The sequence below is a fragment of the Siphateles boraxobius genome, unplaced genomic scaffold, assembly GCF_051911475.1.
Source record: "Siphateles boraxobius isolate OS27281-9 unplaced genomic scaffold, OSU_SipBor_1 20, whole genome shotgun sequence".
Classification (NCBI taxonomy): domain Eukaryota; kingdom Metazoa; phylum Chordata; class Actinopteri; order Cypriniformes; family Leuciscidae; genus Siphateles; species Siphateles boraxobius.
In genome coordinates this window covers 12,510,971-12,537,471 of record NW_027508811.1, presented here as the reverse complement: position 1 = coordinate 12,537,471, position 26,501 = coordinate 12,510,971, and the positions used below count along the sequence as shown (strand labels likewise).

The 26,501-nt window shown below is 36.1% G+C and overlaps 2 protein-coding genes across 23 annotated transcripts in view; both read left to right on the top strand.

The window, feature by feature from the left end:
* tacc2 (transforming, acidic coiled-coil containing protein 2) overlaps positions 1-15,779 on the top strand; it is a 78,663-nt gene extending 62,884 nt beyond the window's left edge. For 3 of the 22 annotated variants that reach the window (XM_077236844.1, XM_077236840.1, XM_077236842.1), the window contains 15 exons: positions 182-231; positions 370-479; positions 862-1,012; positions 1,583-1,717; positions 3,539-3,631; positions 4,462-4,521; positions 6,314-6,379; positions 7,926-8,057; positions 8,829-8,905; positions 11,113-11,156; positions 11,345-11,377; positions 13,266-13,426; positions 13,695-13,801; positions 13,999-14,119; positions 14,800-15,779. In XM_077236844.1, the coding sequence (XP_077092959.1) occupies positions 182-231; positions 370-479; positions 862-1,012; positions 1,583-1,717; positions 3,539-3,631; positions 4,462-4,521; positions 6,314-6,379; positions 7,926-8,057; positions 8,829-8,905; positions 11,113-11,156; positions 11,345-11,377; positions 13,266-13,426; positions 13,695-13,801; positions 13,999-14,119; positions 14,800-14,865 (1,406 nt within the window). In that variant the 3' untranslated portion in view covers positions 14,866-15,779. The remainder of the gene's footprint in view (positions 1-181; positions 232-369; positions 480-861; positions 1,013-1,582; positions 1,718-3,538; positions 3,632-4,461; positions 4,522-6,313; positions 6,380-7,925; positions 8,058-8,828; positions 8,906-11,112; positions 11,157-11,344; positions 11,378-13,265; positions 13,427-13,694; positions 13,802-13,998; positions 14,120-14,799) is intronic. The other 19 variants (XM_077236846.1, XM_077236843.1, XM_077236855.1 and 16 more) reach the window with 12 other exon arrangements.
* Positions 15,780-17,463: 1,684 nt separating this feature from the next.
* On the top strand, positions 17,464-21,174 carry ly6pge (lymphocyte antigen 6 family member pge). Its single transcript, XM_077236927.1, has 3 exons — positions 17,464-17,657; positions 20,375-20,491; positions 20,849-21,174. Exons 1-3 carry the CDS (start codon positions 17,597-17,599, stop codon positions 21,043-21,045), a joined length of 375 nt encoding a protein of 124 aa, XP_077093042.1. The 5' UTR covers positions 17,464-17,596; the 3' UTR covers positions 21,046-21,174.
* Positions 21,175-26,501: the final 5,327 nt, after the last annotated feature.

Genomic DNA, 26,501 nt, shown 5'->3' with positions numbered 1-26,501 from the left:
GTACAGAAGCAGATAAATTATAGTGCCACTCTCATGTTGGTTCTGTCAGTCTGTTAACTGATGATCAACATAGAAAGAATATTCTTTGGAAGCCTTATCTTATTTTAAATTCCTAATATAACCTTTATAAAACATTTAAGATGTTATATATCACTCATTTTCTCCGGTGTCTTCTCTGCAGTTACAGACTATGAGATTGAATACATGGAAAAGATTGGCTCCTCTGCACCTGTGAGTATCTACCTGACCTATAGATGTACTAAACTTAGGGCAGTTGCCAAAAAAACAAGTGTGAGTGACAAACACCAAACTAATGTTAGATTACAGACCTTTGTATTTATGTGAGTGCGTATATGTGTTTATTTACAGCCTCTCTCAGTTAAGAAACCATCACTTTATCTGAAACTGGACTCCGTGACAGACAGTCCAAAGAAGACCTCCAACATGCACGATTCAGAGCCCAACTCCCCCTGCACCGGGTAAACTAAACGCACACACACACATTCATATATTACTTAAATATGCAATGAATGACTTGATAGGCATAGTTTTCTTTTCTGTGTTGACATATTTTCTATTCAAACAGGAAGTCAGCATCTGCTTCCATTTTATTGACAAAAAGTCACAGCCATTTATTCGGTTATTGAGCAACTGCTATAGAGATTATTTTCATGGCATCTCATTTATGTTTTGCTAAAGGTGAAGTTTGTCAAGTTTTTCAAGTGCATTTTCATATAGATGGCCTCAGAGCCATCATCCATAAACTGAGAGCCACAAAACTTGACGCTCATGGGGTGAGAACAATGTATCCACTTTGACTGTATTTCACGTGTTTAATTGTATTGGTCTGACACTTTACAGGAGCTTTGAGGAGATGGAGGCTCAGATCTCCCAGGGGAAATCACCTGTGCTGCCACCTCGTGGCGCTCGTGACCCCATGGCCTCAGAGAAAAGCAGAAAGAGGGACAGTCAGTCTCAGAGTCGAACGCAGAGCAACGAGAGAGATGGAGTGGTAAGTGTAAACCAAGCACTGAAAGATAGAATCAGCACCTTCAAGAGTGTGTTTATTTCATTAGTTCAGATAATGTGGTTTCATACAATCAAAATGCATGAATTACACCACAAATGTGTGAAGATGGGTTTATTTTTATTTTGTTACTTTTCAGTCTTAAAGGGACACTGCATCCTATATAAAGAAATAAACCAATTCTTAGATTATTTACTCAACCTCGTTTCCAAACTCGTATGCTGTTATTTTTTCAGTAGAACACAAAAGGATAAATGTGAAGAATGTACACTGTCCTCTTTTCTATATAACCATTTGTTTTCCATTTAGAACAATAGAAAATAATGGCAGAACTTTTTATTTTTGTGTGAGCTATCCCTTTAAGATAACATTATTCTGCTAAGTATGTAGCTTATATTAATCAGGATCTCCCCACCGGAATCAGTACTGCAGATTGTTTATTCATAGGCTTCATAAATCCATCATAGATGCACTAAATACAAGCTTGCACTGCTTCACTGACACCAGGCACCTCCTACTACTCTTGTCCCTCTTCTGCTCTCACTCCCAATGCAGTCCCCCATCCAGGGCCCCATGGACCCCTCAGATCTGCCCCTCTTAGACAGGCTGTCTGATTCACCCACCCCTCTCAGCTACCTGGAGCCTGATCTGGCAGAGACCAACCCCACTGCCTTCGCTCAAAAACTGCAGGTGTGTAGAGAGAAGCCTACCTGCCCACCACCTCTTCTCCCCCGGACCTTTGCTTCTATGTGTGTGTGTGTGTGTGTGTGTGTGTGTGTGTGTGTGTGTGTGTGTGTGTGTGTGTGTGTGTGTGTGTGTCTTCACTCAGCTTTGTTTCACTGTGTTTGTTTGTCCCTCCAGTTTTTCATGTACCTTGTCTGCCCCTAGTGCTGGGGTCAGGAGTTGTTAAAGGAATAATTCAACCAAAAATTCATGTTGTTCCAAACCTGTATTACTTAGGCCCTGTTTAACATAGGTCTAGAACTTTTTTAACTTGTCCATTTTCGACTACTTCCAGAGGTAGGTCACATTCGACCTGGTTGCTTTCATAGTGTAAACGCTCATGTGGTCGAATGTGTTCAAATAGCCACAAAAGACCTTCAGCTCTCCGCCTACTGACCTAATGCGTAAATATTACGGGAAGCGCGCTAGCCAGGCGGATTTCAAATTTGTTTGGTTTGAAGTTGAAAAACGTACCAAGCACAAAATATTTTCTCACCATTCCTGATTTCTAACACTCACTCATAGCGTTCGGCGTGGTCTTGCGGCTGTCAGCATATAAACGAAAGCTGCAGCTCTCAGCGTGTTTATCTGCGGTCGCCGGGGCTTGGTTCATATGTAAATTGCGTGAGCTTATCTTTTCCATTAGATTGAAAGATCTAAATAAGGCCATACATTTACCCGCCCATAGACCCTCCCCTCAAAGAAATCAGGACAGAAGTGGTTGAAAGTGGACGAAAGAGACAAAACACCAGGTGTAAACGGGTATGTGTCTCCCTCGTCTACTTGTAATCCGATCGACCCAAACGCATCTTAATAACAGGTGTAAACAGGGCCTTACTTTCTTATGTAAATGAGAACTGTGGCTGTTAAGCTCCAAAATGATAAAAATGGGCCATAAAGCACACTACTGTTCAAAACTTTGGGTCAGTATGAATTTTATTTTAAATAAATTTTATTCAGCAAAGATGCATTAAATTTATAAAAAGTGACAGTATTTTATAATTGCTTTATTTAAAACTTGCCATTCATCGAAAAAAGTATCATGGTTTCAACAAAAATACTATATAAGAATATAATAATAATATAAGAAGAAGAAATATACACCAAAAAGAACACCAAATCCGATTCTGGATTATGTGACACTGAATACTAGAGTAATGACTGCTGACTATTCAGTTTTTCCATCACAGGTATGAATTAAATTTTAAATATATAAAAATAGAAAATATTTATTTTAAATTGTATTAATATTTTACAATATTACTGTTTTACTGTATTTTTCGGTCAAATAAACGCTACCTTGGTGAGCATAAGAGACTTTCAAAAACATTAAAAAAAAAAAGTTACTGACCAAATATTTTAATGGTAGCTTCAAGTCTTCTAAAGTCATATGATAAGTCATATAGACTACCCTTTTGTTGCTGTTATGGTTTTTGTTTATGCCACTTGAAGCCTCTGGTCCCCATTCACTATTATTATATGGAAGAGAGCAGCTCTTTGGACATTCTGCTAAATAGCTTTTATGTTTTTTTTGGGTGAACTATCCCTTTAAAAATACACACTTGAAATAAACTTGGAAAGGATGGATGGATCTCACCACATTCACAACGTTCACAGTAAAATGTGTATGATTGTCTGTGTGGATGTACAGTATATGTATGTTTTCCCCTTCAGGTTTAGTATTTGAGTAAGGCTAGTACAACTCTAACCCCTCTTCTCCTCCTTACCCCTGCCCCCACTCCATGGGTCACTCCCCCTTTCCTCCCCCCACCGTCCCTTGTGGCCCAGGAGGAGCTGGTGCTCGCAGCCCTGAGGATAGAGGCTCTACAGGTAGCCAAAAGCATCTCTCAGAGCCCTACTTTGTCCACTGTGTCCCCTCAGGTACTGCGCTGAACCAGCCTGCACCTGTGTGTGTGTGTGTGTGTGTGTGCGCGCGCGCGCGCGTGTGTGTGTGTGTGTGTGTGTCCAAGCACGTGTGTGTGTGTGTGTGTGTGTGTGTATGCAATATACTCCCTGAACTGAGCCCCCTGACTGCACCCTTGGGTATGAGTGTGAGTATCTACCCATAAACTACCTCACCATACTGTGGACGTGACATCTCACCCCCCCCCCCCCCCCCCCCTCCCCCCTGGTTCTCTAACCAAGCTCCTGTCCCTTGATTGGTGCTCCTTTTTCCCAATCCAGCACCCTTTTGCACAAAAAGAGATGTGTTTCTCCCAGGGCTCTGTGACAATCCTGCATGTTCGCCTGGACAGGAGATCCATAGAAACAAAGGTCAATGTGACTTGGAAATGAATGCGTATTTAAACTATGTATTATTGCTTCAAATATGAATGATTTGTAGATTTCATCATTTATATGCTTTTCCTAAGCAAAACATTGTTAGCTGAATTCCTTGTCACATTCATGCCGATTCCTGGTTTCGATAGTTACTAATTTACACTAACTCATTGGAATACAGTGGGCATACGGATCACCTGTATGCCTGGTCTGAGGCCGCTGGCGTGGCTTCACATAAAGCTTAGCTCAGATCTGCTTTTAGTCATGTTGGATGAGCAACTGTCACACAGTCTCAGCATTTGTACAGGAAATGGAATGAACAGACTAATCTGGTATACACAAACATGCACACATACATACTACAACCCCTAACACGACGCCTTATATTCTTCCCGCTCCATTCTCATGATGTTGTCTTGCACGCTTCACAGTCTCGCCTCAAGAAGCCCAGCCCACGCCGCTGGAATCTCAACGGTTCCCACATGGCTAACGTAAGAAAAACAGAAAACAATCCCTCTAAAAGTCTAACTAGGTCTAGTCCGTATATTCTAATCCCATTGTCCCTGTACCACCATTAGACTAAACCACCATTAGTCAGAAAAATAGGTCTACAGACAGAAAGCATCTCATCCTTCTCCTGTTCTCTCTGTTCACTACAAAAATAATTTTCTTGGTCAGTATTTTTTTGTTGTTTTATCTAAACATTCTTAAAACGAAATACCCTGTTTTAAGTGTGTTTAGATTTTTTCTGCAAAAAACTGATTAAGAATTTTTGTATATACACTACTTTTATTCAGCAACTATGCATTGAATTGATTAAAATGTGACAGTAAAACTTTTACATTGTTACAAATGATTTATATTTGTAAAATAAATGTGGTGCTTTTGAAATTTCTGTTCATCAAAGAATCCTGAAAAATTAGTTTTCCACAAATATATTAAAGGGATAGTTCACCCAAAAATGAAAATTCTGTCAGTATTTACTCACCCTCATGTTGTTCCAACCCCGTAAGACCTTCGTTCATCTTCGGAACACGAATTAAGATATTTTTGATCAAATCTGAGAGCTGGATCACTCCTCCATACTCATCCATAGGCTTCTTCAGGGATTGAAACTTGCCTGCCCCGAAAAGTTATTAAAGACATCGTTAAAATAGTCCAAGTGACTACAGTGGCTTTAAATTCCATCAAACGACGAGAATACTTTTTGTGCACAAAAAAAACAAAAATAACGACTTTATTTCAACTATTCATTTCCTTCTCTATGGGCCTCTAGTCAGTTAACTTAGTGTGATTGCGTAGAGCTACGTCACACGTAGGCTCACTATTGGCCGACGCTGGTCATGTGGGTGATGCGTGTGACGTACAACAACAGATCATACACTGTTAAACTAGTGAACTGACTGGAGACCCACAGAGAAGGAAATGAAAAGTTGAAATAAAGTCGTTATTTTTGTTTTTTTTGCGCACAAAAAGTATTCTCGTCGTTTGATAAACTTTAAAGCCACTGTAGTCACTTGGACTATTTTAACGATTTCTTTGATAACTTTTCGGGGCAGGCAAGTTTCAATCCCTAAAGAAGACTATGGTGGAGTGATCCAGCTCTCAGATTTGATCAAAAATATCTTAATTCGTGTTCCGAAGATGAACGAAGGTCTTACGGTGTTGGAACAACATGAGGGTGAGTAAATACTGACAGAATTTTCATTTTTGGGTGAACTATCCCTTTACGCAACACTTAATATTTTCAACATTGATAATAATAAGAAATGTGAGCAGCAAATCTGTATTTTTTTTAAATGATTTCTGAAGGATCATGTGACATTGAAGACCAAAGGAATGGCTGCTAAAAATTCAGCTTTGCCATCAAAGGAATAAATTAAAATTTTAAATATATTAAAGGACAACCATTTCATAATATTACCGTTTTACTGTATTTTAATCAAATGAATGCAGCCTTGTTGAGAATAAGACATAATTTTAAAACATTAAAAAACTTTGACCAAACGGTAGTGTACAAACCAAGATATCATGTGTGTGCTGCTCTTGCCCTTTCAGAGTTCATTTTTTTAAAACAAGGAACAGCAAAATCTAACCTCAAATTAGAATCTAAAAAATTCAGTCACCTACATAATAAAAACACATCAACTCTAACTCATTTTCCAGACACATTTAAAATGACTCTCCAGTATCCACATAACATTGTATAGATCTCATAGCTTTTTTCTAAATAATAGTTGGTTTTGTCTCACTCTGTCAAACCTAGTGTGGTTATTTTTGTAGAAAGCTGCAGGAAAATCCACACAGACAGATAGCAAACTCTGTCACAGGACGTCCCGCATTCCACAGGTATAGTTTCTGCCCCTGAATAACCTCTGGACTTCATTTCCAAAATAGAATTGAGCTTTAATGCATCAAAAGTATTTTTGGCATAGTACTGATACATTTGAGGATTATGGAGTACTTTCATATATAAAAAGAGTGACACTATTATATAGCTAAATTATGGAATAATGAGGTTTAGTGATGGCTAGCCTGAATTGATGATCTTCTTAAAATATTCAGTATTTTAACATACATTTTTAGATAACGCTCTTCCTGAAATAGTCCCACAGACACATTTCACATGCTGCCTCAGCACATTCTCCATGGTGATTTTTTCAAAAATACCTTTTCCTTGTCGTTAGAGATAATTTATCATTCATGCAAATACATGCACAGCTGCTCTGAAGATGACAGGACTCTGCTGACTGTTTATGATTAGTTATGACCAACATGCTTTTCTCTTGGGCTGGATCACTCATTCAAGGAGTTGCTAGATAAAATTATGCCGTGCAGAATTTGATTGTTTGGAAAATCAATGAGTTGGAGTCAATACCAAAACTAGGCCCCTCCAGACCATGTTTAATTTATGTAGTCATAAGAGATCCAAAGACTACAAGATGATAGAGTAGCATTTTAAAATTTAGTTTCAGGTTTGCAATCTCAATTTGTGTGTTGTACCGTATGTACCGTACTATGTGCCCCCCTCCATGATCTGAGTGCAGCCAATAATGCTCAGTAAATGGTGTTAGACATAAATGCTTCTTTCAGACCAAACATTATGTGATGGGCATTCTGTATTTGTACCCTAACACACGGCCCCCTACCTCGTATAAGAGTCAAACTCAAGTCATCTCCTAATCCAGCTCTGCTAGGAAGAATTAATCAGCTTTAATCAGCAAGTGGGTTTAAGGGATAAACATGATGATTATTCAGTAACAACACCCCATGACTGGCTATAAAGAGGACACATTTATAAACATTTTATTGTAATATTAAAATTAAATTACAGTACATTTATATTTGAAAGTGGAAATTTATGTCTGTCTTTTCCTGTAGGACATAATAATAAAAAAAATTGCGTGTTTCTTTTTTAATTGTCCAATACACTTTTGTGCTTGTAGTGGCTGGTTGCATGAACTACCCAAATACATGCTTTAGTTTTTTTTTATTTAAGGATATTTATTTGTCTTTGAATCAAAATGGATCATCAACTTTTATCTCCTTACCAAACAACCTGTACTCCTGCAGTCCTCATCTGACAACATTCGCTTCCTGACCCGGATTCGGTCAAAGCCGCAAACCTTTCATGACAAACAGCTTTTCACACCCATCTCACATTGGAGATTGTCAATCATAACATCCCAGCTGAATGCAGCAGGCCTTTCGCAAACTGCTGGAGGCTTTTGAAACCCAAACAAAAAGCCTGCTCTCCATGGCATTATGGCTTTGCTGAGTAGAACCTGTAGCTGATGCGCTGCTTCCCTCCAGGATGTGTGAAATTAACATTCTTGTACAGAAATAAACTCACAGGTTTTTAACGGTTTCTTCACAACTCTCTCCTTGGCATCAGAGAGAAACCGCTTCACCGGGGGACAGTGGCGTTTCGAAGAGCTCCTTCTATTCCCGAGCATCATACATTGAAGGGGAAAGCCCTCATCTGCCACGTGACTTGGACCACTCTCTGGGCATCGCCCGAGAAGAGGTATATGCTCACCCATTGCATGACGCCACACCAAAGTAAATAGACTATTGTGGGAGGAAAATCGTAGTGTTTTCATTTCACATTGTATAAAAAAATCTGAATTGTTAAAGTTAAAAAGTGTGAAATTATGCTGTGCTAAGATGATGACAAATCATAAACTGAATGCACACTTCATGTTATTGAATATCCATGAGCTCTGTACAGTCACAGAATGCTGTGCTTAATTTCAGAGTCTGAGGGAAGTGCATGTACATTAACTGGAGTGATGAGAGTATTCTTTTTTTCTGTACTTCAGAAGATTTAAAGTCAGCATTAAATGGAAATTACTTGATTTCTCATAACTCTGATTTTCTGGTGAAACCACTGTCTTTCTTAGTCAAATGAAAGCTAGCATTCATTTTTGAACACCTAAACTGAAATCTGAAATTACAAACAATGGATAGAACCAAGTCCCTGCTAAACCATTATTCTCGGCTGTACTTCACAAAAAGGACGAAAAGATCTGTCGCTACTTCCATTTTTATCTCTACTTTAAGAGCATTCAGATGATTTATGTGGTTTCATTTCCACAGATTTTTTTTCACACCGGTTTCATTCTCGTCACTTGCCGAACTTCACAAATCAGTGTTTATTAACCTGATAAATATGCAAATAAGAATATTATTATTTAATATAAGGAGATTTTTAGTTTGAAACATCAGAATGACATTGGTTTAACCATTTCAATTGTGAAAGGCTCATTTGTGTGAAGTGATGCTATTCTTATTTCAGGTTGTTTTGAAAGAGAAAGAAGCCATGGAATGGAAGAGGAAATATGAGGAGAGTAGACGGGAGGTGGAGGAGATGAGGTGGGTGTTCTCAAAGATTCCTGTGCCCTTGTGAGCTGTGACGAGTGAAGCTTGCGTCATTTCCCGACCCCCCCCCCCCCCCCCCCCGAATCAATAAGTGCCCAAAATGTCCTTTCACTTTTGTTCCGTAGCTGATATGACACCCCTCAGATCAAAATCAGATCATCATTTAAAATCCCTGTGCATTAAACCTGGCAAGGCTCTGCTTACAGCACTACATCAACCTCAGTCCACCTCTCAATCTGTTTATCTCTTTCCTGTTGTTTTTTTTAAGTCTAGCGCAAGGAGAAAGCCAATTAAAGAAGGCCTTATTGCGTCATATGTGGGGCAGGAGAAGAGGGGGAATAGATGAAAGATAATATAGTTTTGTTTTAAACCATCTGGAAAACACATGTAACTGTCTTGTCACTCAATTAACTGCCATTTTAAGGTGGTTAAATCAGTTGACAGTCATTTTACACAGTCATGTTCAGCATTTTTGAAGCTTTTTATCACCTCACTGCACTACTAAAGAAAATTCAGTGTTGTCTAATTCCCAAGAAAGAACAGGACATGTTTTAAAGCTGTCCTTTTGTTTTCAAGGGGTAAAGTGAACAAGGTAATCGGGGAGGGTTGAGGATTCCAGCCAGCTGGACTGGGCCTTGTTAGTGTGGATAAGAATGGAGCTTAGTGCATTAGCCTGATTGGGCTCAGGATAAGGAAGGCCTAAGAGGCTAAGGAAAGACGTAGCTAATCCATCTGCTTACTGTGCCGGCAACCTGCATTTCTCCAAGCAAGTCTTTCTGCCAGCCGAACTCTAGTCAAACACACGACATAACAAAGGCCAATTTCCTGACCTTTCATGTAATCAACTTTGTTTAGAAGTCTTTGTCATCTCAGCATGTATTGTTTTTAGTGCTGTTAATTTGCATTTACATTTATGTACGTTTTTTACTGACATCTGGGAAGGAGCGGATCTTTCTGCATGCGTGCAAACAGAAAAAAAAACTCTAACTAGGATTGTTTGACATCCAATTTGGGACACTTTCAAATGCAGTTCTAAATCCTGTTTACATCTGGTATTAACATCCGCCTGGGGTGATCCGATCACAAGTGGTCAGCCAAGATAGATCTGTTTGTAATGTGTCTCAAACTATGACCACTAGTGATCGGATTTCGAGGTGAGGGTCTCTGACTTCGTGAATACATGTCACTCACTACGTCAGTGTGTTACTGCATGTTAGTAAATCACAGAGAACGGAAAGAAACGGAAAGTGCAAAAAATGGCACACATTTCACACACAAATGGCACACATCACAGTTCTTCTGGCGAAAAAACCTGTATGAAGCCCAACCCCATTTTCTACCGCTATACGTAGTTTCAGTGAACAGATCACAAAACATTTTGGATCCTGCTCACACTTGTATTTAATGCTAGCCACTTGTGATTGGATCATCTGAAACAGATCCCGGTTTAATTGGACTCTTGGACATATGGTTTCTGGACTACACTATACAGTTCAAAAGTCTGGGGTCGATTTTTTTTTACATTTATTTAAAAGAAGTCTCTTATGCTAACAGGTTGCATTTATTTAATCAAAAATACAATAAAAACTGTAATATTGTGTTGTGTTCCATTATTACAATTTGAATAACTGTTTTCTATTTAATTATATTTTAAAATGTAATGTATTCCTATGATGGCAAAGCTACAATTTTCAGCATCATTACCCCAGTCTTCAGTGTCACATGATCCTTCAGAAATCATTCTAATATGCTGATTTGGTGCATTAAGATACGTTTCTTCTTATCAATGTTGAAAACAGTTGCTGCTTAATATTTTTATGCAAACCATGAGACATTTTTGTTCAATAGAATAGTTTTAATTTTTTTGTAACAATGTACAAGTCTTTACTATCATTTTTGACCAATTTCATGCTTCCCTGCTGCAAAGAAGTGTTAAATTCTTTAAAAATAATCTTACTGACCCCGAACTTTTGAACGGTGGTGTACATCAGTCCTATTTTATTCCTCTGACTACAGGATTTTTTAAAAATCATTTTTACACTACAGATATACATGCATTAATGCATTTATTTGTGAAAAGTCATATAGCTCATTTTATTTATTTAAAACCTTTTATGGAAAACAATATTCTTAAAAGGATTTGATCTGATCTCAGTATAAATCTTATTTGAATTAACTAGATTTTTGCTTATTCTTTACAGGAGGATAGTTATGGAGTATGAAAAGACCATTGCAGAGATGATCGGTGAGTCTTGATTGCTAAATACGATTTCATTTTCTCCTGAGGATTTCTAATTTATCTTTTTCGATCCTATTTATCTGTTCTTTTCTTGTGCTACAATTCTATAAATGAACAGGCACAGCCCTTTCCCAGTCATGCTACACCAACACACATATCCAACACATTTTTGTTAATTTTTCATTAATTTGCAGACAAATCTTTCGTGCCTACGGACCCAAACACTGGTCAGTTATAAGCACAAACCTTCATGTCTCCCTGTATATTTCACTTGACTCAGAAAACTTAAACATGCTTCTGCTTAAACACGCCTAAACCACTCTCTGACAAATTAATCTAATTTCTTTTCCTATTCAGTATTTACGTCCATGTAAATTCTATAGGCTGTGTGCATTCTTACATATTCAGATTGTGATCTTGGTTTAACCTTGACATGCTTTTCTCTCTTTGCACAAAGAAAAAAAAAATTTCATTCCCTTTTTTCATTCTTCATGATAAAATACCATCCTTAATATTCCACTTTATTTTATTTTCACTATTTTCTATTAAGTACCTTCTGAATAATTAATTTTTCCTTGGTTCAGTTTTCTTGGGCACTTTTCTGGCGTTCATCACCTTTCTTCCATGACTCTTTCATTCATTTCTAAATCCTCCCATGTTTGAGACGCGCTTTTCTCTCTCTCACGTGTCCTACCCTGCTGGCTTGACTTAATGCCGTCCCTTCTTTCTGTTTTGCTCCCTCTGTCCCCCATAAATATTTGATAAATCACTCAGGCATGCCTGGTAAGTAACAGCAACTCTTTATTTTCTTTGTTTGTGTTGAATCCACCACATCTGATAGTGACGGACAAGGAGAGTTTCTCTTTCTATAGCCTGATATTGTGTCTCTCCTTTTAGCATCATCTGTTTTTGCTCTTCAGGTCTTTTTGTAGGCCTATTCTCAAACATCTTCCATCGCCAGCTCATCAGTGTTGGGGAAGCTACTTTGATACTGTACTTTTCTAAAATACATTTACTTTTCAAAAAACTACATTTAAAGTAGCCTAAGTACAATCAAGCTACTATTCAGAAAAAAAAGTATTTACAACAGTAACATGTCTTATTATTATCATCACAGTTGAAAAAAGTTGCTTCATATTTTTGTGTTGTGATTTTGTTTTTAGTAGAAAGTTCAAAAGAAAAGCATTCATTTGAAATATAAATCTTTTGAATCTATTATATTTGATCAATTTATTTTTCCTTGCTGAATATATATGGTATATATTGTGTATATATATATATACCATATATATGGTATATGAATATATATGGTACAGTATTCATTTCTTTTATAAAAAAACAATACTCGCCCTAAACTTTTAAATGGTAGTGTACATTCAAACTAAACGAATAAAAATAGAATACGTTTTATATTATTGTTTAGAAACATGTGATAGACTAATATATATTTAACTCCAATAAAAGTTTGGGAATTTAGTGCCAGACACACAACTGAGCGATGAATAAGTTTAAAGGGATAGTTCACTCAAAAATGAAAATTGTGTCATTTACTTACCCTCATGTTGTTCCAAACCTGTATGAGTTTCTTTCTTCTGTTGAACACAAAAGAAGATAACAAACATTCTTTAAAATATAGTATTTTGTGTTCAACAGAAGAAAGAAACTCATACAGGTTTGGAACAACTTGGGTGGGTAACTGATGACAACATGTTCATTTTTGGGTGAACTCTCCCTTTAAACAGTGAATCAGTTGTTTATAAACCAGTTCATTAAAATGATTCATTCAGTAGTCCTGTGCTAAGTAAGACTTTGAAAGGTCTTCTCATCTCTCACTGTGTTTCAGTGGTTTGCCCATCATTGAGTGTGTGTGTGTGTGTGTGCGTGTGTGCGTGTGTGTTGTCTGCATGCATCACAAAGATGCAGGGTCGAAATCTGCATTTTCATTTGTCTTCATTATCAAAGATGTAGACATAGTGGTGTAGAGTATAAAATCACATCTGAATTACTCAGAGGACTGTAAAATGAACCTCTGCCTCATCCAAAAGCAGATTTGCACATCTGTTTGAGTGTATAATATAAACCTATGTTTTTTTTGTGTTTGTGTGTATGACTCAGAGGGTGAACAGAGGGAGAAGACTTTGTCTCATCACACTATCCAACAGTTGATCCTGGAGAAAGACCAGGCTTTAGCTGATCTCAACTCTGTGGAGAAATCTCTTGCTGACTTGTTCCGGCGCTACGAGAAGATGAAAGATGTTTTGGAAGGCTTCCGCAAAGTAAGTCATTTTGCACTGAGATTGTTAAAGGTTTAAGACATTGTGCATTTCTTTTTGCAATTCTGTATTGTGATGTATTTCTGAGTAAAACAGAATATTCAATGAGAAAAATGTAGGTCGGGACTTGATTTTATAATAGATTGTGGTCATTACATTAACTGAATGGAAGCTATCTAAAACAATGCCTAAGTTACTATGGTTGTCGGTTAACATTATTGATCATTATTATGAGTAATTTACTCACTACAATTTTTTGTTTTTCCATCAGAATGAGGATGTGCTGAAGAAATGTGCGCAGGAGTACCTGTCTCGTGTCCGTAAGGAGGAGCAGCGCTACCAGGCCTTGAAGATCCACGCTGAGGAGAAACTGGATAAGTAAGTACAGATCTTTCACAGGTAGTCCATCCATGTATGTTTTTAACATGCTTTGCTTTGTTTAGGAATTCTGTTCCCTGGAACAACAACTGTTAGGTTAATTATGGGATAGACTTAAACTGTGCAATCAGTGTACTATAAGGGTCCTTTAGAAATATGAAATGACGGCATGTCTTTGACCGTGTGCCCACCCGCAGGGCCAACTCTGACATCTCTCAGGTGAGAGCTAAAGCCAAGCAGGAGCAGGCAGCGCATCAGGCCAGTCTGAGGAAAGAACAGATGAAGGTGGACTCACTGGAGCGCACACTGGAACAAAAGGTTTGCTCACACTCGCAAATCCACATGCTCATCTGCGGAAGTCATGCCTTGCAAACCTAAAAATGACCTTACATTTTTTTTTTCTTTTATTAAAACATTGTTGATTATTTAATTAAACAAAATAATGTTATTTATTTAATTTTATACTGTATATATGTACACTGCCCTTCAAAAGTTTGGGATCGGTAAGATTTTTTAGTCTTTTATGCTCACCAAGGTAAAAAACGGTAATATTGTTAAATATTATGAAAATTTAAAATAACTCTTTTCCATGGTAATATATTTTAAAATGGAATTTATTCCTGTGATGCATATCTGGATTTTCAGTATTATAAAATATTATCTGCATTTTCAGCTCAAAAAACATTCATTATTATTATCAATGTTGAAATGTTTCTTGAGCAGCAAAATCAGCATATTAGGATGATTTCTGAAGGATCATGTGACTGAAGACTGGAGTAATGATTCTGGAAATTCAGCTTTGCCATCACACGAATAAATAATATTTTAAAATATATTACAATAGAAATCAGTTGTTTTAAATTGTAATAATATTTCACAATATGATTGCATTTTCCGTATTTTCTTTTCAAATAAATGCAGCCGTGGTGGAATAAGAGATTTTTTTTTTTTTTTTTACCAACATTCAGATGTTGACGTGATGTTTTATCTTTTTACAGAACAAAGAGATCGAGGAACTGACCAAAATTTGTGATGAATTAATTGCCAAGATGGGGAAGAGCTAGCCGTCCATTCGACAGAGTTCTGTCCAAACCACAAAGAGACACAAGAACAATGACTGGACAACAGTGTAAAGACAGAGGAGCAAGACTAAAGGGTTCGTTATTGTTTTTCCTCTTTCTAATGGACAGAAGAATGAACCAATAAAAAAAAGGATCTCACACTACTGACATCTTCACATAAACTGGAGTCCCTATAACTGGGAGGACACACTAGATTCTGGCTGTAATTATTTTCTCTTCATTTTGATGTATTAATGTACACCAACTTACCTGTGTTGAGGGTCTTGTGAAAGTACTCCCTATTAGTAGAGACTTTTTTGACAGTCTGTATAACACACACACACACACACACACACACAAACACACACAGAGTATGTTTATAGTGAGTTTGATGTTATGAGTGTCGATGCCATGACAACCGCTGATTGAGTCGACTGTTAAACTGATTTCTGTTGTACGCTCTTCTTAACTTGAAAACTGAAATTACAAGAGAGAATATATATAATATAAAACGGATGAATTAATCATTCAGTTGTCACAAAGTGGTATTCATGATCATGATTATAAAATGCATGTTGTAGGCCTTGACGGTTTTGTAAATATGAAAATGACTTGAATAGAGTAAAGGAAAACAACTGCAGATTTTGATACTGTTAGCTTGATCTGCTTCCTTGTGTATCTTTGTAGATACTTGTTGTTCATTTGTTTAGTTGTCTTCTAGCAACACTGATGTTTGATTTTATTTTTGGATTTTATTTTGATATATAAATGAACCCACTTGTTACTGTCAGTGGTTCTGAGCTAATTTAATCTGGATGGTTTTGTCTCAGTCCTGCTATAGCTGATGTTTCACAAAGCAGAAGCTCTGTCATTTATACAGGACATGCTTACAAAGTGCAATAAAAGATGGCAATACAGCTCTTCTGTTTATCTGACCCAAATTGCATAGACATAAAGTAATTATACAAAATGTAAAGGCATGATGTTTGATGTAATAATAATTACATTTACATTTATTCATTTAGCAGACGTTTTAGCCTCCCACTAGGGCATTTTAAGAAAGCAATAATGTTGTTAATTAACAAACAATGAATCTTGCTGACATGAACCTACGTATGTGCTTAAAAAGATGCATTAGTTAGCTGGCAGATGGGTCTTAAAATCACACCAGACAGGCTATATTAGTGGCAATTACATGCTGGCACAGAAACAAACTGTCTGTGAGTGAGGAAAAAAAATAGTAGAAGTAAAATTTATGAAAATCAAGGAAGAAGAAAGATTTAATGGAAACAATGAAAATCATTTTAAACATGGAAGAAACCGATGTTTAATGGAATAGGTGATCTAGTAAACATATCTAGCATATATATATATACACACATTATATATTTATATTCTTTATGATCTTAATATTTTTTTGTTAAAACGTTGATTTTTTTAAGTAAACAAAATAATACTACTCTGCTGTTCAAAAGTTTGAGGTTTTAAAAGAAGTCTCTTGTGCTCACCAAGGCTGCATTTATTTGATAAAATAGTAATATTAAATATTATGACAATTTAAAATAATTGTTCTCTATGATAATGTATTTTAAAATGTAATTTATTCCTGTGATGCATATCTGCATTTTCAGCTTCATAACTCCAGTCATGCAGCCTTGATGAGCATAAGAGACTTCTTTTAATAACATAAAAAATCAAGAAACATTTCAACATTGATGATAATAATGACTGTTGTTTGAGCATGAGATCAGCATATTAGAATGATTTCTGAAGGATCAGAAATTTATGAAAGTAGTAGAATTAGAATTCAGAAGTAGAATTTATGAAAAATAAATTCAAGGAAGAAGAAAGAATAAACGCAAACAATGAAAATAATTTTGGAACAATGAAAGAAACCGATGCTTCTTTTTGTAGGTGATGTAGTAAATATATATATATATATATATATATATATATATATATATATATATATATATATACACACACATTATATATTTATATTCTTTATATTTATAATTATTGATTAATCAACTTTTTTTTCTTTTGTCAAATCATCTTTATTAATGTGGTTCAGGTAACATAATATTGTACGTTTCTGTTGATTAAACCAATATCCTTCCTTGTATTAACTCAAATGTTTAATTTCAGTGAATTCAACATTTTAAGGCAACCAGATAACTTACTTTAAGTTACGCCAACAATAATTTTTTACAGTGTAGTAATAAAATGAGTAATAAAAAATAGGAAGTAGTTGTAGGAAGAACAACTAAGAAAATTTGAAGCTTATATAATTATAAGCTGATCTACTCATTAATTTGGTGTAAAGGTTTGATTTTTGTTACCCTTACCACATGCATATTCAAATAGCCTTTCTATCAACTGTTTGATTGGCTGTGCACTGTGGAAAACAATGTGAGTTTGTTCACTGATAAACGCCCTGTGCATGGAGGCATTAGCTGAATGAAATCTGGAGGGAGTATCAGACCCCTGGCTCGCATACTGTATGGGTGGAGCATGCAGTCCCCGATCACTCGTCTCTGATTAGTCAAGATGGTGAGAATCCATTCAGATCTTAAGACAGAAGCACAGGCCTCAGTGGACAAGGCTGGTAATCTGTGTGTTCTCACTGCTGTTGAGTATTAGCTCTCCAAAAGCAGGGCTTAAGCTCAGGGGTTTTAAGAGCAAACAACCTGCTTTTCATTGTGCTAACCTGACAGCCATAGACCACAGCGACATGAGAGCGGTCCACTTCTCCCTGATGCTGGGCCTGGGCCTCATCCTCCTCGCTGCTCACAGTGAGTACTTCTCTGTTGTTACTTTTTCTACTTTTTAAGAGTTTTTTTGCTCTTGTCTTCTCGGTTACTATATGTGTGCCACACTCACAAATCCTAATTAGTTTTTTAATCTAGACTTCTCTGTCTAAGCTACTTTTCTGTCGGTTTTATCATTATTAATGATTATCCAATTTCCTCCTTTTGAAGTGTCCTTTTGCCTGAGAATATCTCGTTGGCCTTGAGGACGGTGTTAACCGGTGTTAACCAATTATTACCGAGGACTAACCAATAATAATTGGTGCAAATCAATTGCTTAAACAGATTGAGAGCTAAAAAGAGTTTGTAAGTCTGGTGGCGTAATTTTACTTAGATTGCTGACCAAAAACGAGTGACTATATCACTTTAGCATTTAGAACTGTCAAAAAGCAGTGCTTTCAGAAGTAATGGTGTAAAACACAAATCTTCAGTGGAACCTTACATGCATATGCTGTGAAATGTTGAGACCTAAGTGTTAATTGAGTATAGCAAAAGCTGCTTTTTTATGGAAACTAAAATTACACATTGAAGCTAATATTAAATGTATATGGAGGTAATTTGGCTCAGATATTGTATACTTGGACATTTTCTTGGAATTCATCAACAAACAAAATTATTTTATCGTAGTCCAAAACTAACCCGGTATATTTGAGAAATGACAGCTGAGCTGTAATACGAAACTGTCCATGGATATATTTGACAAGTGACAGCTGAGGTGAGACATACAGTATGCTTATTCTTTCTTGTTATGGATTTTGTGTGCAGATGATATGTACGAACTTTATTCTTAACCTCTGTCGGAAGGTTTTCAGTGTAGGCAAATAAAGGAGACAACAGCAATAGTTCCAAAACCAGTGATTTATCTCAAATGTTCATATGTGTGTGCGTTTACTTTTTGAAGGACAACGAATAATACCTTTAGTGACTAGTCCAGGTACAGGACTCAACAGTGTGTTTTGTACATTTCTTATATAAATGTTGCTCTAGAACATTCTGAAATATGTACAATTATTACAATTTAAAATAACATTATTTTTAACTATTATATATATATATATATATATATATATATATATATATATATATATATATATCTTTTTTTATCTATATATATTATATATATATATATATATACACACACACACACATATATATATATATATATTTAATATATATATATATATACATATCTATATATATAACAGAATATATATATATATATATATATATATATATATATATATATATATATATATATATATATTTTTTTTTTTTTTTCTGTGATGGGAAAAATTAATTTTCAGCAGTCATTACTCCAGTCTTCATTGCCACATGAACCTTCAGAAATCATTGAGTCATTATCAATGTTGAAACAGTAATGATTGGTCGAATGGTGGTGTATATATATAACTCTGAGACTAACTCAACAAGAAGCACTTTAAAAGTTCATTCCTAACAGCCTGAATAACCTGCCAGTAAATAAGTTAGATAAGTTATAAGTTAGAGTCTATCCTATGAACTGAAGGTTTTGCTTTCAAAGAGAGTGACTCAGATGCAGCAGAAGGATGTCTTTAGGGTGAACTAACAGTGCTAAAACACACACAGCAGATTTAAAAAGCATGTTTTTGAAGGTGTTACAGTCATCCTGGCATAGAGCTTACGTGTCTGATGTTGTTGGTTTGAACTTCAAAGGATGTTTGTAAAAAAAATAAGCACTTTTAGGAGATGATAAGAAAAAAGCACATGAAAAAGGCTTAGCCATAACATATACTGTTGGGCATTTACAAGACAGTAAACACTGACATGTTTCTCTGCTGTGACTTCTGTTGACTTCCCTTGGGTTTGCAAAAGCAAAGATCTGTCTAGGATGAAATGTCAATGTTCTGTTTATAGATGGGATTTTCGATTACATTTTTTTTTATCTCTTCTTATTGATCTCATGTTGATGCCATATTTGCTTCAGTCTTAAAGCTGTTTCTTGGTGGAGATGTGTGTGTATTTACGATGTGTCATTGAGTCATTTTCCCTTCTCCGCACTAAAAATAAAAATGTCAAAAAATATATAAATCTTTGTTTAGTCTAAATGCAAATTATTATGGCACCTGGGAGATTGAAATTTGCCTTGATTGTTGGAGCCGTGGCCTATAGGCATTCGTGTACATGGATGCGTGCACTGAGCCAAAGTTCACATGTGGACAATTTTGACCTGACTTGCAACATCATTAAAGTGTCGAAAAAGAAATAGAAAAAGTAGTGTTACAAAGATTAAAAAAAAAAAAAACTTTATGGAGGCATCTAATAATTTTTATTCTTTTTATTGTAATTTATTCTTTTTATTTTAAATAAATTATTTAAAATTTTAATGTTAAACCCTTAAAACAAAAGAAATGTAGCCTATATGTGATAGAATCGCAGAAAATAGACTTGTTTTCATAGAATGTATCTTGAATAATTTTTTATTACCCTATTAACAAATAAATAAACATATTAAATAAAATAAGCAATACAAAATCAAAATTAATTATTTGTTAATTAATTATAATAATAATAATAATAATAATACATTTTATTTTCAAGTAAAAAATGCTATTTAATTTTACTGATTAAGAATACTGATTAAGAAAAGTAATAAATATTGATATATCAGCACTTACACTTTAGGCTTTTTCCCCCCTGCATTCCTCCCCTTTGTCTCTCTTTAGGTGAGGCGCTGAAGTGCTACACCTGCATGGGCTCTACAGATGAAGACTGTAATCGCCAGGGCTCCAAAACGTGTCCGAGCTACTCAGATGCATGTGCTGTTGTCCGGGGACATGGGAGTAAGTTTAATGGGTACATAGTTAATAGTTAATCTTCCTGCATGGATGGGTGGATGAGAGGAAACTGGTCTAGAACATTTTTTTATTTCCTTGGATGTAGGTGTTGAATCACAGAGGGATAAATCTTTAGAAAAATCATTAACGACTGTGTGTGTGTGTGTGTGTGTGTGTGTGTGTGTGTGTGTGTGTGTGTGTGTTATAAGGGGAGGCACTGGATCAGGTTGGTGTTTAAGGAAGACAGACTGCTCTGTCTGGGCACAAGCTTAGAAATAGCAGGAGGTCCACAGCTTCCTTATGAGGAGGATCAAAGCACATTAATATGTAATCACGCTCTCATACCGGTCTTGTCTTTGTTAGGTGGCGTAATGAAGTCGTGCTCATACAAATCCTTCTGCAGCCAGGCTAACAGCCAGGGCTACAGAGCTCCAGGGGTCAAAGTTCACTGCTGCTACTCCGATGACTGCAATGTGGCAGGACACGCCACCAGAAACACCACGGGCTTCAGCTTCCTTCTGGGCCTTCTGGTATTCGTCTGGCATCTGCTGTCAAACTAATGTTACCCTAGACAAACTGACCTGGCTATTAAAGTCCATTTCCATTGTGGAACTTGACGGAACTCTGTATACTCTGTGATTGTTGAAATGTCAGCATGTGTAGGCTACTGCCATGGGACCGTGATTGCAATGCATATAAGGTTGAGCATATAAAGGACTCACACAAAGAACTTCACATACACAGATATTGTCACATTTCGACTCTGCATAAAGCAAATGTATTTATTATTGTTTCAGACTTTTTAGGAATTCAATAAAGCTGAAAGCCTTTGATTAATTTGGCCGAATGAATCTAAATGAACTCTATTAAAGGGATGGTTCACACAAACACTAAAAGCCATCATTTACTCACCCTCATGCCATTCCAAACTCCTATTTACCTATAAGTTATTTACCTGAATGTTAAATGCTGTTTTTGAGCAGCTGTCCCAGGTCAACAACCATTCTAGATAACTCCAGTTGTGTAATTGAGTAAATGATGACCGAATTTTTATATTTAGGTGAACTTAGTTTAAAAGCCGCTTTAGTATTATGAACAAAGAGAGCGAGAAGAGAAGTTTTAAGATGAGTCTCAAACCGGTTGTAAATTAATGTGTGTAATTTTATTTTCATGTCTCTCCATACATGGAAATGATCTTGGAGACAACATGCAAATAATACACATTCTCTGGCCTGTTCTGCTTGTGTGCTTGATTGTAAATAAACACTGCTTTTTCCTTATAGTTTAATGTTTTTATGTTTTATTATAAATAAGCCTACTATCAGGAAGGTGAAATAGGTTTTTTTATTTTCAGATTATTATTATTTTAAATGTTAAAAATGAAGCGTTTCCTTCGACGCTCTTAAGTGCTTTACCTCTATCTAACACAAGGTGCCGCTGTAAATTAACAAATCAACAATCATCAATAAGTTAAACGAGAGGGACGCGGTTGAAATTAAAATGATATCCAAATAATTCCCTACCCACCCTGAACACCTGAACCGAACAAGGTAGGCACGTCTGACGGACGGATTGTTTTAAGGTTTTCATCTGCATAACCTCACGCAAACTTGAAGTATTTGAATAATCGGCTAATCGTCACAGCTGTGGCGGCGTGAAGAGTTAACGTTAGGCCTTTACGTGGCACGTGTTGTGAATTTGAGAGTTGTTGGTTAATGGTTAACGCTAATCCTGGTTTATTTTTGTTGATCCATCAATTTGATTAACCATATTTAATTTCAAGCATGTAAAAAGTATTTAGAAAACTCATTTATCAAATATTTACCACAGTAGGCTAGTCATTCTGCCAAATAGTTGCTATTATTGTCATTTTTCCGGATTAAATTATGGGCTGTCATTCAAATAGTTTAAGAAGCTTAGATAATCTTTCTATCATAATCATTAATTAATTCATATTACTTTTTTTATGACGTGGTATGAAATCTAACGCAAATTTATCCCTTAGTGTTTTGTATAGTCCATATTATGTCTTGATGGTTTAGTCCATACACTAGTTTTTCTTCTTCTTTTCGTTTATTGAGAGAGAGAGAGAGAGAGAGAGAGAGAGAGAGAGAGAGAGAGAGAGAGAGAGATGTGATTTAAGCAAATTAACTTGCCAGTTGTGTGAAGAAAAGGGCTTTGCTTCCATGGAGGTTTTAGTTCAGTCTTAAAATCATGTTGGTCATGAAGTCACAGCAGGACATGAGGTTAAACCTAGCCATTTCTGCCTTCTGCCTGTGGTCCACAGTTCTTTTCTTTTATTTCTCTCTACTTTTACGTTGCATTGCTAAACCTTCACTCTTCTCTTGTTCGCTTTGCTGAGGCTTGTAAGTCTTTCTTTTGACAGACAGGTGTGATAGTGTGAACGAGCTGCCCCTGAGGGGGATAAAGAATGACCCCAAACTGTGATGCTCCAGGGCCGTTCCAGTGGGTGCTCTTCTTTTCTTGTGTCAGTCCTCATCAGAACTCATCAGCTTTATTTGGGGATTTCATTCACACTTTCAACAGGGCCTTAGCGTGGGGAGTAAATCTGCAGATTACAAGTCTAGAAAGGTTGGTTTATTATTTGGCAATGTAATTTTTAAGGTTCCTGGAATGGCAGTGTGGGACTTTTCCTCCATGAAAAGTTCTATATGTCTATTGACTAATATTTTCAGAGCTTGCACTAAATTTTTATCAAAGTAAGCCAGAGAGGTGCCTTTAAGCTTATAGGGAAAATCATTTGTATTAAAATATGCTGTAGGCTACTTGTTGCCATCTGTGGCATGTGTATAGGTCATTGCTATGGTGACCATCTATAGAAGAAATTGCTCATTTGCTCATCCCTAGGTAGCTGCTCAAGTCTAATCCATTTCCACCTAGGGACACTATTACTGTAAATCCCATTTTCACTATGGCAAGCCTTAAGCCAAGTGCCATTTATTGGGATGCTGGAAACCAGGCGATGGTCGTTTTGATCTTCTAGAAAGTCTTGAGCACACGTTGCATGTTGTATTTTTGTCCAGACATGAACTATGTGATGTTAGGTTCTCATGATTGCTTTTTGCAGGCTGCCAGAATCTTAAAAAGATGATGTATAACTTAATTTGTTAATCTCATTCGGGTTTGGGCTTCATTTTGTTTTTCTCAGAGGAGGACACATTTTTGGTCCAAGGTGCAACGTACATATAAGTTGTTTTTTGTGTGTTTTTTTAAATGTTTTGACATTTTTGTGACAAAGTAAATCTGGATTTGGTCATCGAGTCTTTTAAAATACCATATATTTAGTTTTTTTCTGACAAGTCAAGGTTAGTTCAGATGTTAAAATGTAATGTGCCGCAACTTTTAAAAAAATACGTTTTTGAATTGACTTTTTACAAATATTAATAATGATTAATTGTACATATTTAGGTTACACCTCATGACATTTTAAGAGTCATTAAATTAAAAATTGAAAATGCTATAAAAGCTTTTTTAAAACCAAAGTGAATACTAATAGTAAATTTCTAAGAATTTGCCACATCTTTTTTCAATTATATTTGGTCCTTTACTTTGTTGACTTGTATGTCATTGACCCTTTTACAGCTCAGTGGTTTGAAGTAATAGCCCATTGAGCTTCTCTAGTGAAAGCCGGGTATTTTATCAGAACATAAAGAATTTGGTCAATTATTTGACAGTTTTTCCTCTTCTCTCCATGAATTCACCATATAGGTACTGAACAGCAGCATGGGTCAAGTGTGTCTTTCAGATATTCGGGGGCACGTACTTTAGTGGGCCACATCAAATACTCTCTGAGCCCGATTGGGAGGGAACAAAAGTGTGGTGTGGAAAAGGGAGCATGTGAGATGATGGCTGTGTTTACGAGTGTGCGGAGCCCGGCTGGCTGGTCTGGGTTCAGCCCGCGGTCACTGGTTCTGGGGTCTCCGGGTCTCAGGTCCTTTTTGAAAAAGATCCATGAAGCAGAATTAAAGTGATCTACCTCCGGACTGCGGACCCAGGGCTTTGCTTCCAGGGAAGGAGGAGTGCATAGAGGCTTGATAGAAGAGGGGCAGAGAGGGTAAGCTCAGAAACAGGGATTGAAAAAAGGGAGGGAGAGTAATTGGAGAGTTATGCATAATCAGTCTGGCCTCAGCTACTTTGAAATGAGCCTAAATTGTTTGTTCTGTGAGCTAATACAGCTAGCAAATGAGAAAACGCACAAAAGAGACAAGGTTATAAACTTTATATAAAATATTTTTTTACATCATTGTTCTAATAGGACATTATGCACCTGGCAAACAAGCCATACGTATATGCAAAATTTGTGAGAATAAGTTTTTAATGAAGGTCACATTTTGATCTAGTTGTGTATAGCAAAGCGTACAAGCCCTCTGTGCAGTTTCTTTTTTTAATCTAACATGAAATCTATAGATTCGTTTACCATGGTGCAATGGAAGTCTAATTAAAATTTTTCTCACATGTTTCACACTTTAGACTGTGATTAATCATTTGTCACTGCAGGCGACTTACTCTGTATCCACAATTAACTGCTTTCTTCCCCGTCAGAGCAGGTTTTTTCAGTTTAGGACATTTCGACTGAAGATTTCGACCAGTGACTCTGAAAGACGTAATTATACGGTTTTACTCACGATAATTATTTCAGATTAGTGTTCTATTCAGGATGGGACATCTGATGCACGTGAGATGAGCTGCTGTGTTTCAGAGATATCACAAGAAAGCTGATTAAACTGTTTCATTTTCTAAGCAACTACATTTAAGTGGCATACTTTTTAGGATTTATTTTTGCAAGTGTATTCATGTAAGCAGATCTGCTCATATCTAGAGAAAATGATAAATTAACTAGAGCAAAAAAGTGCTTATTTGTCTTAAAATATCAAACATGATTCCTCATCAGCATAAATGAAAGGTTTATTTCCTCATCCCCCTCTGGGCCACACTGTATGTTGATGGTAAATGTGCCCATAAATATTCCACACTGTGAGACCGCATCAGTGATTATACCTTATTTTGGCATTTAGACTGTTGTATTGAATAGAAATCCTGTAAAATACCTGAAATTAAATACAATTATTATAACAGTTCCATTGAAAACGGTTAGTCAAGTGAACAGCTCAGCATTGTGTTCAACACCAACACAGTTATTAGTGTTTTTTGTTGTTGTTTAAATTCAATTTTTTCTAGTTTTTGTAGTTAAAATGTTTTGTTTACTTTTAAATTTATAATAGTTTTTAGGGCTACCAAGTTAATACACTGACAAATTATAGAACATTATAAAGTTTTTTGAAAACCAATCTAATATTTATTATAAAACTAAAATTTCAATTTATGGTAATATTTATGTTATTTTATTTGTTGAGAGATGTTATGTTTTGATGAGATGGTTTTTTTTTTGTTGCCTTTTCATATAGTAAATGTAATTAGGGGTGGAACGGTACACAGAAGTCACGGTTCGTTTCATACCTCGGTTCAGACATCACGGTTCGGTACAATGGAGTGAAAAGCAAAACAAAAATGCAGAAGGCATTTTTATAAATGTCTTAAGCCTTGTATTTTTTAAATAAGTTTTATTAATAAAGAAATAGAACCAGTTTATTTGTAGTGCACTGACAATAGTTTTATATAATTGAATTAGTTTATTAATTAAATTAATAAAAAGACAAAGACCTTGCGATATGTTTGAATGAATTTAAAATTAATTTGCCATATATCAGATCTAGGGATGCACCGATCCGATACTCAGCATCGGTATCGGCTCCGATACTGCCATTTTTGCCGGATCGGGTATCGGTCAGACGAGGCCGATCCAAATCCGATATTGTGCGTCTACTATTCTGTGTTATAGTTAACCCAAAAAGGCACAAATATTTGCCCCACAAAAGGCACAAAAACATTATAAAGCACCATAAAGTTTTCGTGCACTATCTTATAAGTGTTCTGAAGCCATTATGTAGTATAATGTGAGATATAAATTAATATTTAAGTCATTAAATTCAAGATC

What these genes read in the sequence shown, in the direction of transcription:
- ly6pge (XM_077236927.1), top strand. Translation starts at nt 17,597, where the DNA reads ATGAGAGCGGTCCACTTCTCCCTGATGCTGGGCCTGGGCCTCATCCTC. An exon ending in CATCCTCCTCGCTGCTCACA is followed by an intron (nt 17,658 to 20,374) that starts GTGAGTACTTCT and finishes GTCTCTCTTTAG; the next exon opens with GTGAGGCGCTGAAGTGCTAC. An exon ending in TGTTGTCCGGGGACATGGGA is followed by an intron (nt 20,492 to 20,848) that starts GTAAGTTTAATG and finishes TGTCTTTGTTAG; the next exon opens with GTGGCGTAATGAAGTCGTGC.